The sequence below is a fragment of the Helicoverpa zea genome, chromosome 3 (assembly GCF_022581195.2).
Source record: "Helicoverpa zea isolate HzStark_Cry1AcR chromosome 3, ilHelZeax1.1, whole genome shotgun sequence".
In the NCBI taxonomy this organism is placed as follows: Eukaryota; Metazoa; Arthropoda; class Insecta; order Lepidoptera; family Noctuidae; genus Helicoverpa; species Helicoverpa zea.
Genome location: NC_061454.1, coordinates 9,764,228 through 9,783,291, shown reverse-complemented (window position 1 = coordinate 9,783,291; position 19,064 = coordinate 9,764,228). Strand labels below are relative to the sequence as shown.

Sequence of the window (19,064 nt, the reverse complement as noted above, 5' to 3'; positions counted from 1 at the left end):
TCATCAAACTACTACTCATAGTCACACCCAACCTGTCATTAGAGATTTCGCACGCCGAATAATTATGAAGTAGAACGCGCGAGAAACTTTTGTGAAGCTTATTTTGACAACAGCTCGATGACTCACGAACGTTTTACCGTTCGTTGGTGATCGAAATTGGCACGTGAGTTTCAGAGAACGTTTAACTTGAAAGTTGACATAATTTAGCGAGCCGTTCTCAGAAATCTTCGGCGGGCAAATTATACATGGAAAAAGCATTGGCAATAATAGCCAAGACGACTCTGGACACGATTGACGCGGCATCGACTAGAACTTTATATTTAGCTCGGGTGAAAACTCTAATCGGCACCGTAGTGCACGCGTCAGGCGCGCTGTCCGTCCGTCGTCGGCGTCGCCCGCGTGTGGCCGTCGATACACAAAAAATTATGTGTCACCTCCCTTTGTTCAGGCTGGACATACCTTTCAGCGAGATGCAATTAGTGCGACTCAAATAGCATTCGTCGATACTCTGACGACCGGCGCTATGCGATTTCAAACGTTTGTCTCTGTGATCTATTTTAGAAATCAAATGATAGCATTAAGAACAGAACTCCCGATGCCAAATAAACCGCGTACGTGGCAAATGGACTTCAATAGTAAACAAGGTGTGCCAAATCTGTCACGGTACTTACGAGTTGATTCTGATACGCGGTGACGGCTGTGAACACGCACTCGGGGAATATGAACGTCTTGAATTCTTCTTGTTCTAAGTCTGTGATGGGTGCGTTGATGGCTCCTTCTCGTCGTAACACCAGGTGAATGCGCGGTTGGTATTTGTGCATTGAGTTCAGGACCAGCTGTGATGTAAAATAATCATGTTCAGATTCTATTTCAGTGTGAATTCCTGGTAAATAACTGTTTCAGTAGAAAAATATAACTTCCGAAATAAATGAGAGGATTTAATTATTCAGCTCACCTGTCCGTTCTTGTCCATCTCGTTGTTGGTGAGCTTGACCTTCTCGAAGGAGACAACCTGCTTGCGCAGCTGGTCGCCGGAGAAGGGCGAGTCGGGGTGCGGGTAGAGGCGCGCGGGCGCGGGCGGGTCCGCCTTGCCAGCCACTAGCCACGAGGAGCGGTGGTAGGCGTAGCGGTAGCGCTTGCCGTCCACTGGCACCACGTCCAGCAGCACGGCGTAGCGCGCGTCGCCGCGGCACCCCGCGAACGACACGCGCACCGTCGGGAACATGCGTCTGAACAACAATACAATATTATTTTAATTAATTTTGAAAGTAAGTCACGTCAGGATTAGCAGTAGTGCAACAAATTATAACGGAATTAGACTTTTTTTTTTTAACGACGTCAAAAATCATCAAATGACCCCTCCCGCTGTGGGTTAGCAGCGGTGAGGGAGTGTCAGACTCTTACTGACTAAAAACCGTCGTGTTCCGTCATAGGCCTTTTATGTACCAGGGCCGCGGTATCTCTTTCGAACAACCCGCAGCCCCGGCAGGCCTTGGCCCTGCTGGGCCCCGCTGGGGTTGCTGACATCTCTTTGAGGAGTGCGTGGAACGACGTGCGCCGTCGACACTGGTCTGTCGTCTAAGTAGACAGAGGGACGATGAGCCACCCGAACTCACCGCCCACAGACCCACGCCTACGGTGGCCGGGAGTCATCTCGCGACACCCGGCGCCCGTGGTGACTACCTGGTCCAGCGCGGCGCGGCCGGGATGAGAGGTGCGAACTCTCTGGCGTTCCGCCTCCTCCTTCTCGAGCATGACCGCTTCGCAGAAGGAGGCGACGGCATCCCATTCCCTCTCGCCCCGGACCATGGCCTGAACCAGGGCCGGACGCGAGAGGTCGCCGCCGCCCAAAGCCTCGACGAGGACCCGGCGGTGCCTTTCCCATGCGGGGCACACCTGGACTGTGTGGTCCACCGTGTCCTCGGGGCTGTCCGCACAATGGTGACACCCGGGCGCCTCCTCAAGACCGATTCGGTGCAGGTACCTCCCGAAACAACCGTGTCCGGTGAGGACCTGCGTCATGCGGTACGTGAGGGCGCCATGACTCCTCCCGAGCCACTCCTCAAAGAGGGGACTTACCGCCACTATGGTAGCGTGCCCTAACGGAATTAGACCTGTGATGTAAAATTGAATTTGTTTCGTTGAAAGCAAAATGCGATATTTACATTATTGGTCGCTCAAAGAAACAGCCGCAAGTAATTACAGCTGTAACAGCAACACAAAATGACCACTGACTAAGTACAATGGAGCCGCGGTAAGCAAATTTTACATCGGAGCGCTTATTTGTGCAAAACATAAAAGTATTGCAATATACATTTCTATATTATCGACTTCCTTGTTCCTTTGTTATGTTAAACCGTATATTTTCACATTAACGCAATTATTCGTCAATTACCCGGCTGAACTAAAATTATCGCGTGCTGAGACCGACGCAAATCTACTTTCGCTCATTAAGACTTGTGTTATCGTGTCGCAAATTATCGCATGTAATTAGTACTCGACTTTAGTTCACCACAACGAAAAAAGTGCATGATCTATAGAAAATTTATACATAGGATTGTGTATTAATAGGGCTTAAAGTTTAGCAGGGGGTCTCGCCGGAAAATCCAGTTCATATTTCACAAATGGCGCCTCAGTGTAGCATATCTCTATAAATGTAATTTCTAGTTAAGAGGGTCGCCGCCTATATTTAGGTACCTTCCCCACCGCAGATACATTGTCAGCAATAATAAATATTTACAATAAAAACTACAAAAATCCTAATACAGAAGAGCGATAGAGCTCAAAATTGAATACTCCTTTGCCGTGGCGTAAGGAAAAGTAAAGGTTTAGCGTGAATTGTTTCATACGACTTTGATACTAGCTTGTCGTCCCCTTCCCCTTCTTAACGGAGACATTCTTTAATGTCTCGGTTGGAGAAAGATGAATGGGTACACATTTTTGTAAAAACGAAAACATATACCATGTTTTTGTTCACTGAGTGAAATCACTTGCGGTTGGTCGGCATAATCGCTCCTATATCGTACCCTTATGTCATTGTGGTTTCCTGTTGTCGTTCCTAATTTGTAGAGGGGGATTGTACATAATATTTAGCATGAAATAAAAAGTAACTAAAAGTAGAACAACAAAACGTTGAAGTAGAAATCAGAAAAAAACAACCGACAGCAACTGATCAACGATAATAAACTCGTTGTAAGCAGAAATGAGTGTCACAAAAACTGGTGTCGGTAGCGGGCGCGTGAAACACTATCTTCTAATCGACATAAAATGGTAGTCATTGAGGCGGCGAGAACGGAAACAACAAATCTTTAGTTGTAAGCTGAGACGCGGCTTCGTCTATCGGCCTCTCACTTTTTGTCGACAATGCCAGAGGCGCAGCGGTGCGCGAGAACGCTTGACAATTCGCCATCGGGCTTGCGCAAACGGTATGCGGCTTTTGACCCGCGAACTACAAGAACATTCATAACTGATGGGATGACTGTCGACCACCCAGGCCGTTCGTCATCATTGTGTAGACGTATTATGATTTACAATATAATTTTGATTGGGACGTCTCTTCATAGGAGATTTTATGTCTCCCTTTATGTTGGGATATTCAACAAAGGGCGATACGAGGCACACGCGTTCTGCGAGTTCTAATGATTTTACAAGATCGAGAGAGTGGACGAAAATAAGAATAGCATTAATAAGATTTATGCACGTTTAGCTGTGGTCGCGCGCGTCGATTTGTGAGACGCTTCTTATAGCTGCTAGGATGGTGCACGCGCGTGCAGGCTCGAGCACGGGCAATTGCGCGCATGCGTTAATGGCGACACTCGGCGCACTCGCGATATATTACCGCAATGATATATGACCACCGACGTCGTCCATCATCCTACCACCCAAAAGTTAGCGGAAAAGCGAGCGAGAGCAAAAGAACGCCGAGACGCGCACATGACTCGCTTTAATGAGCATGTACCGAAGACAGAAATAAGAGGCGCCCGTTTACAGCGGTTTTATCGTTATGACATTGTTAAAATACATTTCTATGATTGAAATTTATATGTGTCTCATAAATTAAGCTCGGTTATAGATCAGTATTGTCCAGATGAAAGTTTTCTACTGCTATAAATGGCCGGAGAGATGCAGTTTATTATACAGCTGTGACTCGGAAATGTTAGTTCTCCTAGTGATATAGGTTGCAATTCGTATAATGGTCGTGATGAGAATGTTAGTGTTAATGCAACAATTAAACGTGCAGCAAAGACACACTGCGAGATGAGTGTTGCGAGTTAAACGAGCGCGAAGAGTTGCAGCAGTGCGCGCACGCATGTCGTCTTAATTAGAAAGGCACGAGCCGAGGTGCGAACTCGTCAATCATTGTTTCCTTCGGCGTCCCGTTTGATAAATCTGTTGCTATGGACAATTGGATTTTTTTCAACCATGAATCCTTTAATGATGTTACTTAAAATAACTCAACAATTTAGAGAATGTACTTATTTATATTCATCGTGATGAATGTGACATCTTCTCATTTAACTGGTTAGTCGGAATCTTTTTTGAGGTAAATAATTAAAAGAATACGGGACAATAAAAAAAAAAACCAATGGTATATACCTACACTATAGCAGTAAATAAAAATTAAACCAGATAACATTATTCGTAAACGTATTCGTAAAATCACACAGTAAAGCCAAATTAGTAGGTGGACAGTGAGAGCGCAGGTCGTGATTATGCAATAGAAAGCTATGCACGCCATTAGCGCAATGTTATCACGTCGTGATTAGGGCCGCCGAGCAGCCAATCCGCGCGCAGCCGTCTAATTATACAGGAAAGCGCTTTATTAATAGCAATTACACCCCGCCGCCATATTGCCAAGCGTTTTAATTAACTCGATTCGTTGATTAGAGACAGATGGCGCGAGATTGCGAATGCTGAGCGCTCATTAGCGCAGTTTTGACGCTAGCCACTCGATAACTGTAGCGTGATATTATTAATGTTAATACTTGATAATTTGTTGGTAAAACTGTTAATGTTTACATAGATCTATTGCTTATTTGCAATGTAAATTTATTGCAATAGATACTGCCGATAAAAGTTGGTCCTATGTCTTGTAGGCTGCTTGATGAATTATTTACAGGGCAATCTTGTGGTACAAACTAGATAAGAATTACCTATGTAAAGTAACCAGTATCTAATGGGTATGTGGCTTATATTATTACTCTGCTCTCACAATTCGTAACTAATCTAAGTAGACGGTTAAAAGCTCATAAATTTTTCTCCTCTACTACGGGTAGGTGCATTTTTTTCTACTGTAAAAACCTGAATTTAGAAACTGTCAGGTATATGTATTTTAGGCTATAGGATAGATAATTATATGGCTGTTGAAGTGTTCTTAAAAATCTATGTTTTATATTTTCAAAATCCTTTTAACTTTTAAAAGTTCCGTCAATTCTCAAGAGTTTTTCAAATGATTGCTTGAGCATGACATTCTTTTCTGATTTCCACTGGCTATGTATTACGCCGCTATCATCGGCATTAGCTACATTATGTACATTTGCGTCGTGTCCTGTCGTACACGGCAAACTCGCTTGGGCAGGCATTACCGCGAATTATCGCTAATAGTTCGCTATAGTCGGCCTTAAGTGATTTCTGCTACATAATACGAGTGACAACAATCTGTGTCGGTGGCCAATGAATATTTCATGTCGGATAATAGGCCTACTTACAGCCGATTGTGGTGCAGTTAACCGATGATAAACAACAACCGACTGCGATTGGGTAAGTTCGGATAATCTCGACAGACGTAGATCGTTATCTACTGAACCGTCGGAAAGCTCCGGTTTTCTCCGAAGAAGCTGGAACTCTTATACAAATCGTCATTTAGGAAGAGGTGTTACTCAGTTAAAATAAAAAATGACATGACAAAGTATATCTTTCAGCAGATACAGTAGTCATTTTTCAATTAGCGAAAATCACTCAACCGAGAACAGCTTTCATAAGGAACTAGAACAAAACAGAAACGTGAACCCGTTTCGTAATGACATTTGATTTGCAAATGTTAGTTGCAGAACTTGGTCCACGGTCTGTGGAGCAGCCAAGTGTAGTGTTCGTCATGGTTGCCATATTGGATTGATGGGAGGTGTCGGGTACACATCGGCTGACTGACGAGCTTGACATGGTCACGACTCGTCGCCTTCCCGCGAGCGACATGCGTTTGAAACTGTACACTGCAGCTCTTGTAACGAACTAATTCTAACATGTTAATTTGTGGCTGTGGGTATTATAATTAATTGTGGTAGTAACGAAATCAAACTTTATTTATAGCAAAAAAAAAAAATTCTAACAAAGTTGTGCCTTGTATAATTCCTATTGGTGCCCCACTTTGTTTTTATGGAATACTAAAACAAATACTGGAATATTTTTTTGTTACATTATATAAAAGGTGTTATAAAAATACCATGTCAATCCAAACAATAAACTGGGTAAAGCTATTCAAAAATTTAATTATAAAACGATCAATCTTAATTCAAATATTCAGGACTAGATCTAAAAGGACCGCCTTCGTTAGAATCCTCCTTGTCATTGCAAGCTTGTGAAAATCAATTATACTTGTAGGAGTAACATAATAAGCTATCAGTAAGATCTGTACCATTCACAACACGTACTGAACCTATATCAAATAAAGTCCGTGACATTTTAATGTTCACCTTCTCTTAGGGCATGAGAACAGGCTCAGCTAACTATTGAATGGTGAATTATTCATACGTGTATTGCTCTTGTTTTCAAGTTATTTTGGTCCAAATTGCTTATAGTACCTGCAACTAGTTTCAACAATAATTGAAAGTTCCTATTACGTCTTCATCTCGTTTCAACGTCTCGCCACCAACGCTCACATTTGACCTAAAAAATCAAGTGTTTTGAGTTGTCTCAAACGATTTCATCACTTTTTCTGGAGGTAATAATGATACAGGCAAGTGACATAAATTCTCTTTGCTTATTTAAGATCCTCGTACAATGTAGATTTGCGATTATAAAGGAAAAGGGCGTATCAGCGGCGCTGACGTGTGAGTGACGCGATGACAAATGATCGCGCGTCACCCGGGATCATTACATACGGTATCGCCTGTACGCCTGTACCCGTCCACCATCTCATTATGCTACACTAGTTTTTTCACGAGTGTTAATTAATTATTATGTCCATCAGGCTGTCCGCTTATATCAACAACATTAGAATAGGTTATTTGTAAGCTATCATCAATATCGTATTAAGATGCCGCTGTTTTGTCAGCATGTGTGGCATCGAATCAATCCGGAGTTTGGACATTGAAATACACATGGAGTCACGTTAAGGCGTTACTGAAAGAAAAAACCTTGTCGCTCCATCTGAATTTTTCACGTAGGGAGAAAGTATGAGATTGATGCGCATTAGAGTGAGTTAATGAGCTGTGGGGCGTGGCTGGGCGGCGGTTGAGGCCCGCGTGAAATATAGTTCTTCCTGGGAGGTCCGGGTACGAAACCGCGTCAAATTTTCGACACTCGCACGATTTTGTCAATCCTGTTGATTAATATCTCTGTCGGATAGACGGAGATGTGAGATAAGTTCAGCCGCGCGGCGTGGTGCCGTCACACACCGCCTGCGACTCGCTAATGCTAATGCCCGTAAAAATATTTGTAACGCTTAATTTATTAATAACTTTCAATTGCCGTATCAAAATGTGTGCGCAATAAATCATTTGTCTTAGTCACTTTTGAGTTGTATCTCGTTGGTTCCGCGTGGTTAGTGAGACGGTAAAGCTGTAGCTTAAACAAATAATTGAAATTACATATTAAATAGACGGCAAAACATCAACGAATAAAAAACAGCTTTACTGATTTTTTTATCGAATCGTGTTACAAGTTTTATGAAACCATGAGTCGATAACCTGAGAAATGTTCACACTAGACGTACACGTGTTTTACCCCCATTGTGGCATTTGGCGACACCACCCTGACATTTACCTATATTCCTACTAAATATTTACGTAAAAACCATGTTCACACAAAGAGAAAATTACAAGGTAGGACATGTTCGCGGACGGGCGGCGCGCGTACCAAATAAAACATTTGTACAATGCACTACGTCGCCATTAGCACAGCAGATGTGGCGTGTAAGTATTTATTAGCGGCAACATAATTAGTGAATTTAAACAAATATTACTTATGCGTACCATTTTAATTGCAGCGCCGAGGTAATGACACACCGTGTGTACCTGCCTTTATTGTAGCGCGCGTGTTGCGTGCTGCACCGGAAACATTGCCGTTTTGTCCCTTATAGCTTTCTAAAGAAAAAACCTATTCAGTTACTGCTAAATATTAATTAGACGTCCCCATATTGACAAAACTTATCCTAAGCTACTTAACATTCTTGGAGCTTTTGAGATCGTTAGTTTGTAATGAAATGTCCGGACTTTGTGAAGGCGGGTCGTACGGTATCCGAGTGTGTGTAGAATTTAGCGTGGAATCTGTCACTCCGCAGACGTATGGTGCACCTACGCTGGGGACACGTCATGCAGTCAAGGAAGTGTAGCACAAGTAGCGTTGCCGGCCGGTTGTAACCAATCTACATATACCTATGCTAATGATGTTGGAGACTTGCGAAGTGGTTACGTAGCTGTACCCAAAGCAGTGAAATATACTTAATATTGAATATAACGTCTTAAAAATACTAGAACGACACTTACAGATTGCTTACTGGTTGCAGTTGTAGCTACAATGTGGTTTATCTTTTGCTTAATCTAACTGACGACATTGCCACGACGGAAACGGCCAACCGCAGCTCCGACTAAAATGTAGCTACTTTAGCAAGACGAGGATTTAATGAAACTGGGATTTTAGTTGTGAATCTGACCGTAGACATAAGTTATGTGTATTAGATATGTGTATAAAGGCCGGTGTGGCTCGGTATAGGACGGCTGGAGGCGGAGACGGCCCGCGCGGTATCCGCGCCGCTGCCGCGCGAAATTCCGACACCTCGTTTTGTTCGTATTGTTTGCGCGGTTTGCTACGCTAATGGTGTCACATAGCGCGCCGAACGATGTCAGAACACGCTCGCACTTCTCTTGTTGGCCGCTTATTTCGGTCGTTAGTGAATTTTTAGAGAATGAATAATAATGTATGATGTTTAGTGGGAGGAGCTTCGAACCTGTATTGTTGATGAGATTACGAATGGCATACTAAAGGATCATTAAAAAGAATAAACAATTGTTTATTACGTATATTTCAAGAAAATATCATCATTCACTCCTGTAGTAAGAATCTACTAAACCGAAATGCTCTAACAGACAAACGCGCAGTGCTCGTACGAATTATTCCTTGTAAATCCGTCGCTAATTCCCGCAAAGCCCACAATTTGGAGTCACGTTCATAGACGGTGGCACGCTACATATAGCAGGCAGGCACTCACACCTGTAAGATTCACAAAACGTGGCGAGGAGTTTCGCAAGTCGACACCGAAATTGGGAAGTTTGGCGACAATATTGCGAAAACTGTCGCTTGCACCTCCCCACGTCGTCTGCCTCCCCACTCGCTTATTATAGCGATGTTTAGTAACCTGTGCATGCTTACAAAAATTACAAACAAAGCTTTTAGTATTCCTACGCCGAACACTGGTATTGACGAATTACCGTCATCGATTTCTGGTTTGAAGAATTTTCTTGAACCGCCAATCTTCAAACAGTCAATCAAAAAATTGTATACCAAGAGATAAACGTAAATCAAACAACCATTTCCTCATAAATTGTCACGTCTATTGAGAAAACAAGCAATATTTTTATAAAGTATTTCCTCAAAGAATAATTTGCAACAACTGTTCCGTAAGTTAGCCAAGCTGGGCTTAGGTAACAAGCTGCACCTAGGTAGGCAGTAAGTTAGAAACACTAGGGTAGAGAGGGCTATAGTTAGGTTGTTTTCATTTCCATAAAGAGGGAGCCATTGCGACGGCCGCGTAAACTCACTAGTCCGTTGCCAGCAGTTACTTATGTCATCTAACATATACGTACAAACCACTATAGCCCTTAAATCAAAAGCAATATTGATGATAATCGTGTACATCGCGTTCGACATTGTGGTTTTTATATGCAATGACATACAATTATGGTTGCTACATATGTATTTTCATGTTTACCGAAGCTATGGTGAATCAATTCAGTAAATTAATACTTGTACACTCAAAGGGACGTTTAGTGCAAATAGTTTTATGTATTTTAGCGTGATTTTAATACTGTCACTGATTGATGAGGTTTGTGAGAATAGGCAGTTAACATGGTATGCTATGACATTAAGTTTAAAGATAGGGAAGTTTAAAATGAAAATGGCTGCAAGCAACCTAGAATGTAGGATCATGAACTATGGTTTCAAATACATGATATCCTCGATGTTTTCAGGAAAATATCAAACTCATTAACATGATTTCAACATATTCACAGCTCATAAATACTAAAAAGGCCATAAAATCTAAACTGGCAAACTATCGCAAAAAATATTACACAAAGCTGGAAGCAAATTTAACTTTAGCTACCTATGTCAACGTCTGGCCGGGACGTGCCCTATGTCTGCGGCTGCTAATGTCGTCAGTTCTAGGGGTTAAGGGGGGCGGGTGGTGGGTGAGGGGGGTGGAGGCACGTACTGACTGTTAAAACGCTACATGTCAACGGGAAGCGGGCGGAGCTTCGTCTCAGTCGGAGCGATGGAGGCACCGCGATAATGTCGTGACCTATATGATAGCTGGCGACTCGCACCAAATAGTTGCGACGACTTGCTTGTTTAAGGGGATTTGTGTTAATGATGGTACGGCTGCTTGAATATATGCGAATTGTAATATACTAAGCTTACGAAAGTTTCAAGTCAACGTTTCATTGAATTCAGGATCGGCCTGAAAACAGCCTACAATTTTCCACGATCTGCAACTCTTACCAAATAATCGTAGGTATGAATAGGTGCGTACCAGAAACATTAGTGCTAAATAGTAACGTGAAACTAGCAGTAGGATTAACAATGTATTGCAAAGTGTGAGAAATATATTTCAGCTTTGTTTAACGTCTCATAAAAACTTTAGAAATAACGTTCCACTATGCTCCTCAGTGTGAGTAGGTAGCTAGGATCAGACTAGACTTAAATTATTTCAAAAACTATAGCAAAATTAGTAATAAACTAAAAAGTATTTTTGAAATCACCCATTATCGCATACAATTCTGTTTCTCTGGCACTTACAGATTGCAACAAAGTGTATGGCAACTGTAGTGAGAAATAATGAAGACTAAATTATCGTTCCCGATTCCGTTAATAATCACAAAGAGTCATTAGTGAGTCGGGGACAGTGCGGTGAGTAATGCCTACATGAAACGCGTCTGTCATCAGCTCGTTGCAGCACGGTGCCGCTTCAAAGACCGCGGGTATGCGCGCGCGGTGGTCTTCCCGTTCCTTTTGCGCTGAACCAACGCCTCGTGTTTATTACCTCTGAGAATTCAACTGATCTGATTTTGATGCTAGTTTTTTTTACAAATAATCTCGTGATTGTTTCTAAGAAATTATTTTATAGCAACAACGATGGCTGCAACTAATTCCATACAATCAAATACGCTGCATTATAGTTATATAGACGTGCGCTGCCTAGTAGCAACAAATAGCGAAGGCACCGGATGTCACCGGTACAGGGCGGGAGGGCCGAAGTACGTACATAAACATTTTCCGCGTACTTACTTCCATAAATTAGTTCCCGCGAAGGCGCGGTATAAATACCCGCGAAACGCCGCAACACTCGCTCATTACCTACTAATAGTTTTACTTATCGGCTTCCTGTACACTTCACAACAACTCAGCCTGTTGACGACTCATGAATCATTCTTAGTACTCCTACTTCGTACTCCGTTACGTGACAACCCGTCTACCCAATCGATATCTGTTGTTCCCGAACTATCAATACAGTAACTCCCCCGACAGTAGACAAAACAGTCATCAAAATAATAAGCACCCTTCCCATTGTCAGACAACAACGACGAGTCTCGGTGAAAATTCCAAATTACACCTCACGAAGTTTCCCAGCCGTTTATCTGTATTAAAAAAAGTTGTTCGACAATCACCTATCATTACGGGAGGCGTCGGCCTAACGCGCACACAAAGGGCGCTACCAGCGGAAGAAAACGACAAAAATTAAAAGTTTCCTCCAAACAAAACAACAGCTGTCATATTAAACCGTCAAAGTAAAGATTACGAATGAAATATTCACGGTGAAAGCGGGGCTCAGGCCGTGGTTATGTAAATAAGTGGCTACGAAAATGTACATAATTAGTTTACACGTTTTCTCGGCACCCCGCCACCCCCGCAGCATATTGGCGGCGTGGGGCGGGGGTGCAGGGGCAGATTAGCTCGCGATACACTTGCTAAGGGTACATTTACATGAATCACACATCTATTACACGCGTATTCAAATAGGCTGCATGTGTTCACTTCACATAACCTAGATAACTACAGATAGGGTTGAATACTTGAATTATTAATGGCCGAAAATTAAATTTTTCCATTTCATTTCAGTACAATCGTGGATAAATTAGTGCTTTCAGTTCCGTCTTTAATTACAAGCATGCCAACGTTTCCACGACATATTTCAATAGGTAGGTAAACTTATCATTAGGGGGCTATTAGAGGTCGTCAGTAATTTATGCATTGTTTTCAAATGAAAGGGCTCGACGCGCTGAAATGACAGCTAATCTCTTAATAAGACACAGTAAAGTGAATTCGCGATGTGACGGGGGTGGCGGGCGGCCACGTCGTCGTCGCGTCACCCCTCGGCCGCATCCTCCTTAATTCTTTTGTCGTTTTCAGCTCCGTCAAATATCGCGTTTCCCGTTTGCATACATTTTCAGTGCTCCCTACGGCCGCGCGTCTCGCCGTCGCTCAGTCGCCGTCTTTCACGAATAAAATTAGTGTCGGCAGCGTGACACCAACTGAATTTAAGCTTAATAACATATTTATAAAGAAATTTCCGATTCAGCGGCAAAGTTCAAAATTTGACTCTGAGTCCGCAAAGAGTTTGGTGGCGTTTTCAATTTAAACTTGGAACAAGTTAAATAATGTGAGAGCTCCGACCAACTCGATTCATTTAAGGTTTTAGTGAAATTAGCTTTTGAATTGGAATGACACTGAAATATCCACGGCATCAGTTGGTTAAGTTTAAGCTGTATTACGGTTTCATTAATTAATCCTGCTTTTTCGATAGAATTTTAAATGCTGAAAGACTTCACTTCAACTGAAATTACTGCCAAGTTCTGTTTGTTAATTAAAAAAGTTGTTTAGTCCATTCCAATGTTGAGAATAAATCAAATTCAAGCACTTTAGTAGGTACCTATAGCTTAATAAATTGTGACTATTCATTGTTTACAGCTGACAACTGCAACTCAAAAAGTTCACTTTTAATCTATGTTGGTAGTCACAAGACACTGAAGCCTTGCCTTCTAGGAAGCCTCTTAATCCTTAACAAAAGGGCAGTATTTCTAGGATTGTTTGCAAGACTTCAACGGCGGTAGCGGTGGCGGTGGCGGTGGCGGCGCGGGCGCGTGTGAGTGAGTGGCAATGGTCCTCGCGGCGCGTGTGCATTTCGCGCGTCGTGCCCACCTCGCGTCTAATGTCGCACATAAATCAGAGGTAACGCGCTACCCCGCCATCCCGCCACCCCGCTACCCCACCTCGCCTCCGATAAAATTCCAAATTGTTTTCTCGCCCCCGGTGGGCGCCGCCCTCGGTTCGCTCTTAAACGCCGTTTCAAGTTGCACTTGTGAATCGCACTTTTTACTGTTCTTGAAATTGGCGTTGCGAATTGCTTTTCGACTCTGCTCGATCCACGGTTTTATAGGAGTTGGTTATGTTTAACGATTGTACGAAAAATTTGACAATGTTTTTTTTTAAACGAACTATCGATGCGAATGGGCAGAGGCGACACGTTGGCATTGGTAAATGCGAGCCAATTAGAAGATTAAGCGTTGACAATTACGGTGTCGGATCGCGATCGTATATCAACAATTATCGCGCGAGTGCGACAAATGGCGAGCTGGCCTCGTGCACGTGTAAGCGCGGTGTGCGCCCAGCGTTATCTGAACAGCGAAAATATTTTAATACTATGGATATGCTAAACCGTGTCGATGTCCACTTTTTGGAAAACTTTCGCACTAAATAAAAGGCTTTCCCTAGGCTCTCCCAGTCTGCGATGCAGCAGTACAAAAAGCGATCCACTTAACTTTTCATTTAGTTTTAACTAAGACAAATAATAATATAGCAAAAGAACCACTTTCATTGCGGAGATTTTCATCAGTGGTTAAAGATTTTCATCTTGATTGCGTGGTAAAGAATAAATTTTCATGTGCATGTTGAGAAATATTTCAAAAAATATATATTTTAGCGATAGTTACCATATGCATAGCGCATCCAAAACTATGTTTGGTTTTCCAAGTTGTAGTTTTAACAAACAGGCCAGGTACGCACGGGGCAGCTTCAATATTGTTCGATAAATCGCCACGCTCCTAGTTGTGGGAATTCGTGGCGCGATGGCCCATTACAGGTAAAAATGTGCTGCGTCGCGTGACATTACACAAGTATTTGCCCATCCTTACTGCTGCCAGCCGATAAACTATTACATTAGAAATAATGATTGTTAAAAAAATCTGTTGATGTATAACAACCATCATTGCAGTTATGGAGTTCTGTAAAAGTAAAATATACTTCACTCTGTATTCAAAGAAAAGGCTTGGATATGGAAAACTTGTTTGTTATCGGCTACAAAATAACTCTGTGATAAAATCTCTGGTAAAGAGTGATTTATCTATTACGACCTGACTTCATTAACAAGATGTAATTTAATTAATATTAAAAAAGTAGAAACAAGCGAGATTTATGTCGCACCCATTATAAAGAAAGACGTCAAAATTATTCACAACATGCCACAAGACTGCAAAGAGTCGACGAGTAATTTATAAAGAAGAACAACCTTAATTTAGATGCTATGTGATGTTCTGTTAAGTTAAAATACCTTTGAATACACACGTATGAGATAAAAGATGTTTATATATCATATGTGGAAGATTTACGACGGTTAGATGCTGGTGAGAAGTAAATCAAAGAGTGTGTTGGCTGCCAACTGTGTGCTGCAACGATTAGAGTGTTGGCAGCGAGACCCGCCGAAACATCTTCAGCGAGTGCGAGCGCTATCGGCACTGATCCGATTGACTATTAGTAAAACATGTTAATTTCAATGTGTTACCACTGTTCCCACATGATTATATTTCTGTTTACATCAATTTGCTAATAAATTGTAAAAATATGCAAATAACGGTAAGTAATTTTAAATCAGATAGATTAGCTAGTAGCAAATCTGCATACTTATTTCGTTTACTATAAGAAAAAAAATACAAGGATTCCGGTGAAAATTAATGTAGTTCCGTGTATACCCACCGTATTGATTATGTTTATTAATTATCGAACATAAATAACGTAAAACATACATGTTTACACAAATAATAAGTTTTTTTCGGAAAACCCACTCACACACTAAAATCAGAAAATAAATATACACGAAGCTTCACAATTAATGATATCAATTAATTCCATTGACAGTAGTTGTCATTTCCGATATTATCGACGTATTAATAAAACGTTCCTAATTTGTTGAATACAATAAACAGAGGCATCAGTTGGACTCTCAGTTTATGAAAGCTTTTGCACACAAAGCCGCGTAATCGACAAACATCAAAATATTTGCCGAGCGGATGAAAAATGGGTCCCCGTTGAATAAAGTAAAAGAGCGGTGCACAAAGCGGCAGGTTTTAAAACGGAGCTTACAGAAAACGCGATTAGCATGCCAACTAGCGGACACACTGACATATTTACATTATTCTATTACGCGTGCAGCGATTATCTTTTGGGGTGAGATAATGTGTGGGGATTTCATTCTGATGCAGCCCGTCCTTTTATACTTTTATGGGGCATGAAATATTAAATCAGTAATAGGGATTTGATTGAGACCATTTGGAACTTATTATTCTAGCAAACAATATTAGTAGTTTGGACTTCTGAGGCCATTGATTGGTTCAAGTTTAATGAGATGCGATTTTAATCCAGAGCATTTGTTTTATAAAGGTTATTGTATCTGATTCGGGATCACCTACTCGACATATTGCGCGACAATTCGGTCCGATCTCTGCGGGGCAATTCAATTACAGTGAAAGATCCCTCATAAGCGAATCGTTTTTCCAAGTCATTAATTTTTTCGAACGACACGGGGCTCCGCGTGATACGGCGGGGTGGGTCCAGGCGTGCGGCTATCTCGCGAGATAATGCTGATTTATGCGGGCGGCCGACGGTCGCGATTCGTCGCGCATCGTCGCCGCGACATGCGAATGTCGCGCGATCGCATCGTCGCTCGCGTCAGTTTGTTTAGCCGCTACCCGCGTCCCGCGCCCGTCGTTCATTTGTGACGGTTAGTTGGCGAGATTTATGCTAATCGACGGGGCCGACTCGGATAAGCTCGCGTGACGGTGTGTGGCAAATTGTCTCCCATTGCGACTTCCCAAAGCCCTTTGTAACGCTTGCTATCTCGCTCAATCTTTTATTACCGATACCAGCCGTATCTAAAGCATCGATAATGTGGAAAAAGCTAAAACGCGAGGTAATTATTAAGATCTACTTATCGCATCTAAACATCCTCATAAAAGCGAAACATGGCTCCGATGTTTTTTGCGAACGGTTATTATAGCAAGTCAACACTGTTATTATTGTGTTGCTAAATTCGGAAATGAATTCGACTGCTATAAGTATATTTCCATATGTCGTATTTTATGGTGCGTGGTAGAAAAACTGGACGCCCGAAGCGTCGTTAACTCGAGAACATTATAAGGAATAAATAAGTGAGGTATTAATACAGCTTTATAGTCCGTGAAAGAGCCTTCATTGTTTTGTACATTATTCCCGCCCTTTGTTCACATTTATTTGTATGGAGACGACGTATTTAGCATTAAATAAATTTCAAGGCAAAACTGTGAAATGGGATAGATTCCCTTTGCCTAATTAGGTTCAGATATCAAGTGGTTGGACAACATGTAATGTTGAGCTTGAACAACATTCTGTAAAGTGTAAATGTGAAGTGATAAGCAAGCTCACAGCGCACACAGCGCGTTTACAGGCGGCGAGTATCGTGCGGTTTGTCTGAATAGCTACAACGTTATCAAAAGATTAGGTTTGCGAATTTGTCACGATCGGTGGGCTGTCGCGTTGATTTACGCGGGCGTCGATAAGCGTCGCCGGTGCGCGCCGCTCCGCCGCGGTTCACTAGCGTCCTAGTGTTTCCTCGATAACACTTACACACAAATCATTTTCACCTGCATGGACGTCAAATATAGCTAAGCAGCCAACTTTTAAGATTTAGTTCAGTTTAATCGGACTTTTATGTGACACACGCTCTTGAATTTCGACTCGATCCGATTTGTTTCAGCGGTTCTGTAACTACTGAGATTAGAGTTTATCGAGATCTAAATGTTTTTGAGTCTAGACTGCAGTTATTGTGAAATTAAATAGTAAAGTACAGTAAATAGGTACTATTTCGGATAGATATGTACCTGGTTCGGTAAAGATGTAACAAATAATTGTGTGCGATCCAATACATTTCAACCACTAAGCTCTTTACGCGCTGAAAAAGCTCGAGTTTGCGGAAAGTGGGTATTATATCTTGAACTGAATCTGAAGAATTGGAATAAGGCATTCCTCTGTATACAACAAGGAGTTCTTATTCCTGTCTTTTGATAGCAATTGGTTAAGAACTTATAACGATTGCTGTTATGTTATGTAGGCACCTACTTACTTCAAGTTTTCCATTGTGCTTTTCTATTCTCCCGAATTTAGTGTAGTCTTGATAGTAATATTGCATTCCACGAATGAAGGTGGCCTTACATCTGCGCTCTGCCATGGATTGAAATGACTTGCATTGAACATTTTATGTGTTGCAGCTACAGCAGTAACAAGAAGATCATGTGGAGGGCAATTATTTTATGTTCGATTGATGTGATCGTTACGTTTTTGATTGTGGGGTTCATTGTTTAAGCGCGAGTGGCGCACGGGCGGCCAGCGGCGGCGGACGCGCGGCGGTCGATTGCCCATTGTTCGGCCGCGCGCCGCGACCGACACGCCTCGCGCCATCGCCCGCACTCTGCCACCTACCTTATCGCCTCTGAAACGCGCCGTCGATATTGCCTTGATCGCGTTAACCAACAATCGCGATTCGATTACCTACCTACCACAGAGTTTTTAATTTCTCGTCAAGTTCAAAACGAGACCCTAAAAACAATTCGTTTCGTCATTTAAGTGGTTAATAACGCGTGCTTTACGTCAGTACTGCTTGTTATGAATAAGGCTCTCCGTTCAGTAAATGAAATATTAATTGCGATAAAACAATTTCTGTTTTCGATGGTGCGATTAACGCGGGTAATTAAAAATAAATGAGTTGTAATTTGAGCTTTTGTCATAATTGACAAATGCGGAATCTGGTGAAAACCAAGTTTTAACCAGTGTTAATGTATGTCAAGAGACAACAACATTTCATTTGTAGCTATGCTAGCTTCCAATATAGAACAAAATCATTTCACAAAGAAATAAGAACTTACCTTCCAGTTTTAGTGATAATCATTTCTGTTCCTAATTCGTTAAACTTGTCCCAAAGCTCTTTAGTCTCGAGGTGGCACTGTATGTGTCGCATCTCCTCACTGGACCATCGCTCCACGAGCTGTGGGTTCCTGGGAGGTGGCGAGAGTGGCCGGGAGCCACTGGGGGCTCCACTGGCGGACCCTGCTTCTGACGTTGACGACACATCCACGGGGGAGTCTCGCTCGTACTCCGCGAGAGGCGGGGACGGAGACCCCGAAGCCGAGGCTGTCGCGTCCACGAACTTTTCTGAAAGAATAAATTAAATTCGTCATTTGTCTTCCTACTTTGTTTTATTGCTCGCCACCTGAGGTCGATAATGTGGGAAGATAAATAAAAATTCCTAAGATTTTAATATTTGTTTTGTT

At 42.2% G+C, this 19,064-nt stretch overlaps 1 protein-coding gene across 2 annotated transcripts in view; it reads right to left on the bottom strand.

Annotated features, from left to right (window-relative positions):
- Positions 1–19,064, bottom strand: part of LOC124646344 (T-box transcription factor TBX20-like) — a 34,714-nt gene that overhangs the window by 10,090 nt on the left and 5,560 nt on the right. For both annotated transcript variants that reach the window (XM_047186468.1, XM_047186469.1), the window contains exons 2-4: positions 18,660–18,945; positions 956–1,229; positions 672–836 (exon numbers count right to left, since the gene is read on the bottom strand). In XM_047186468.1, coding sequence (XP_047042424.1) covers positions 672–836; positions 956–1,229; positions 18,660–18,945 — 725 coding nt within the window. The remainder of the gene's footprint in view (positions 1–671; positions 837–955; positions 1,230–18,659; positions 18,946–19,064) is intronic.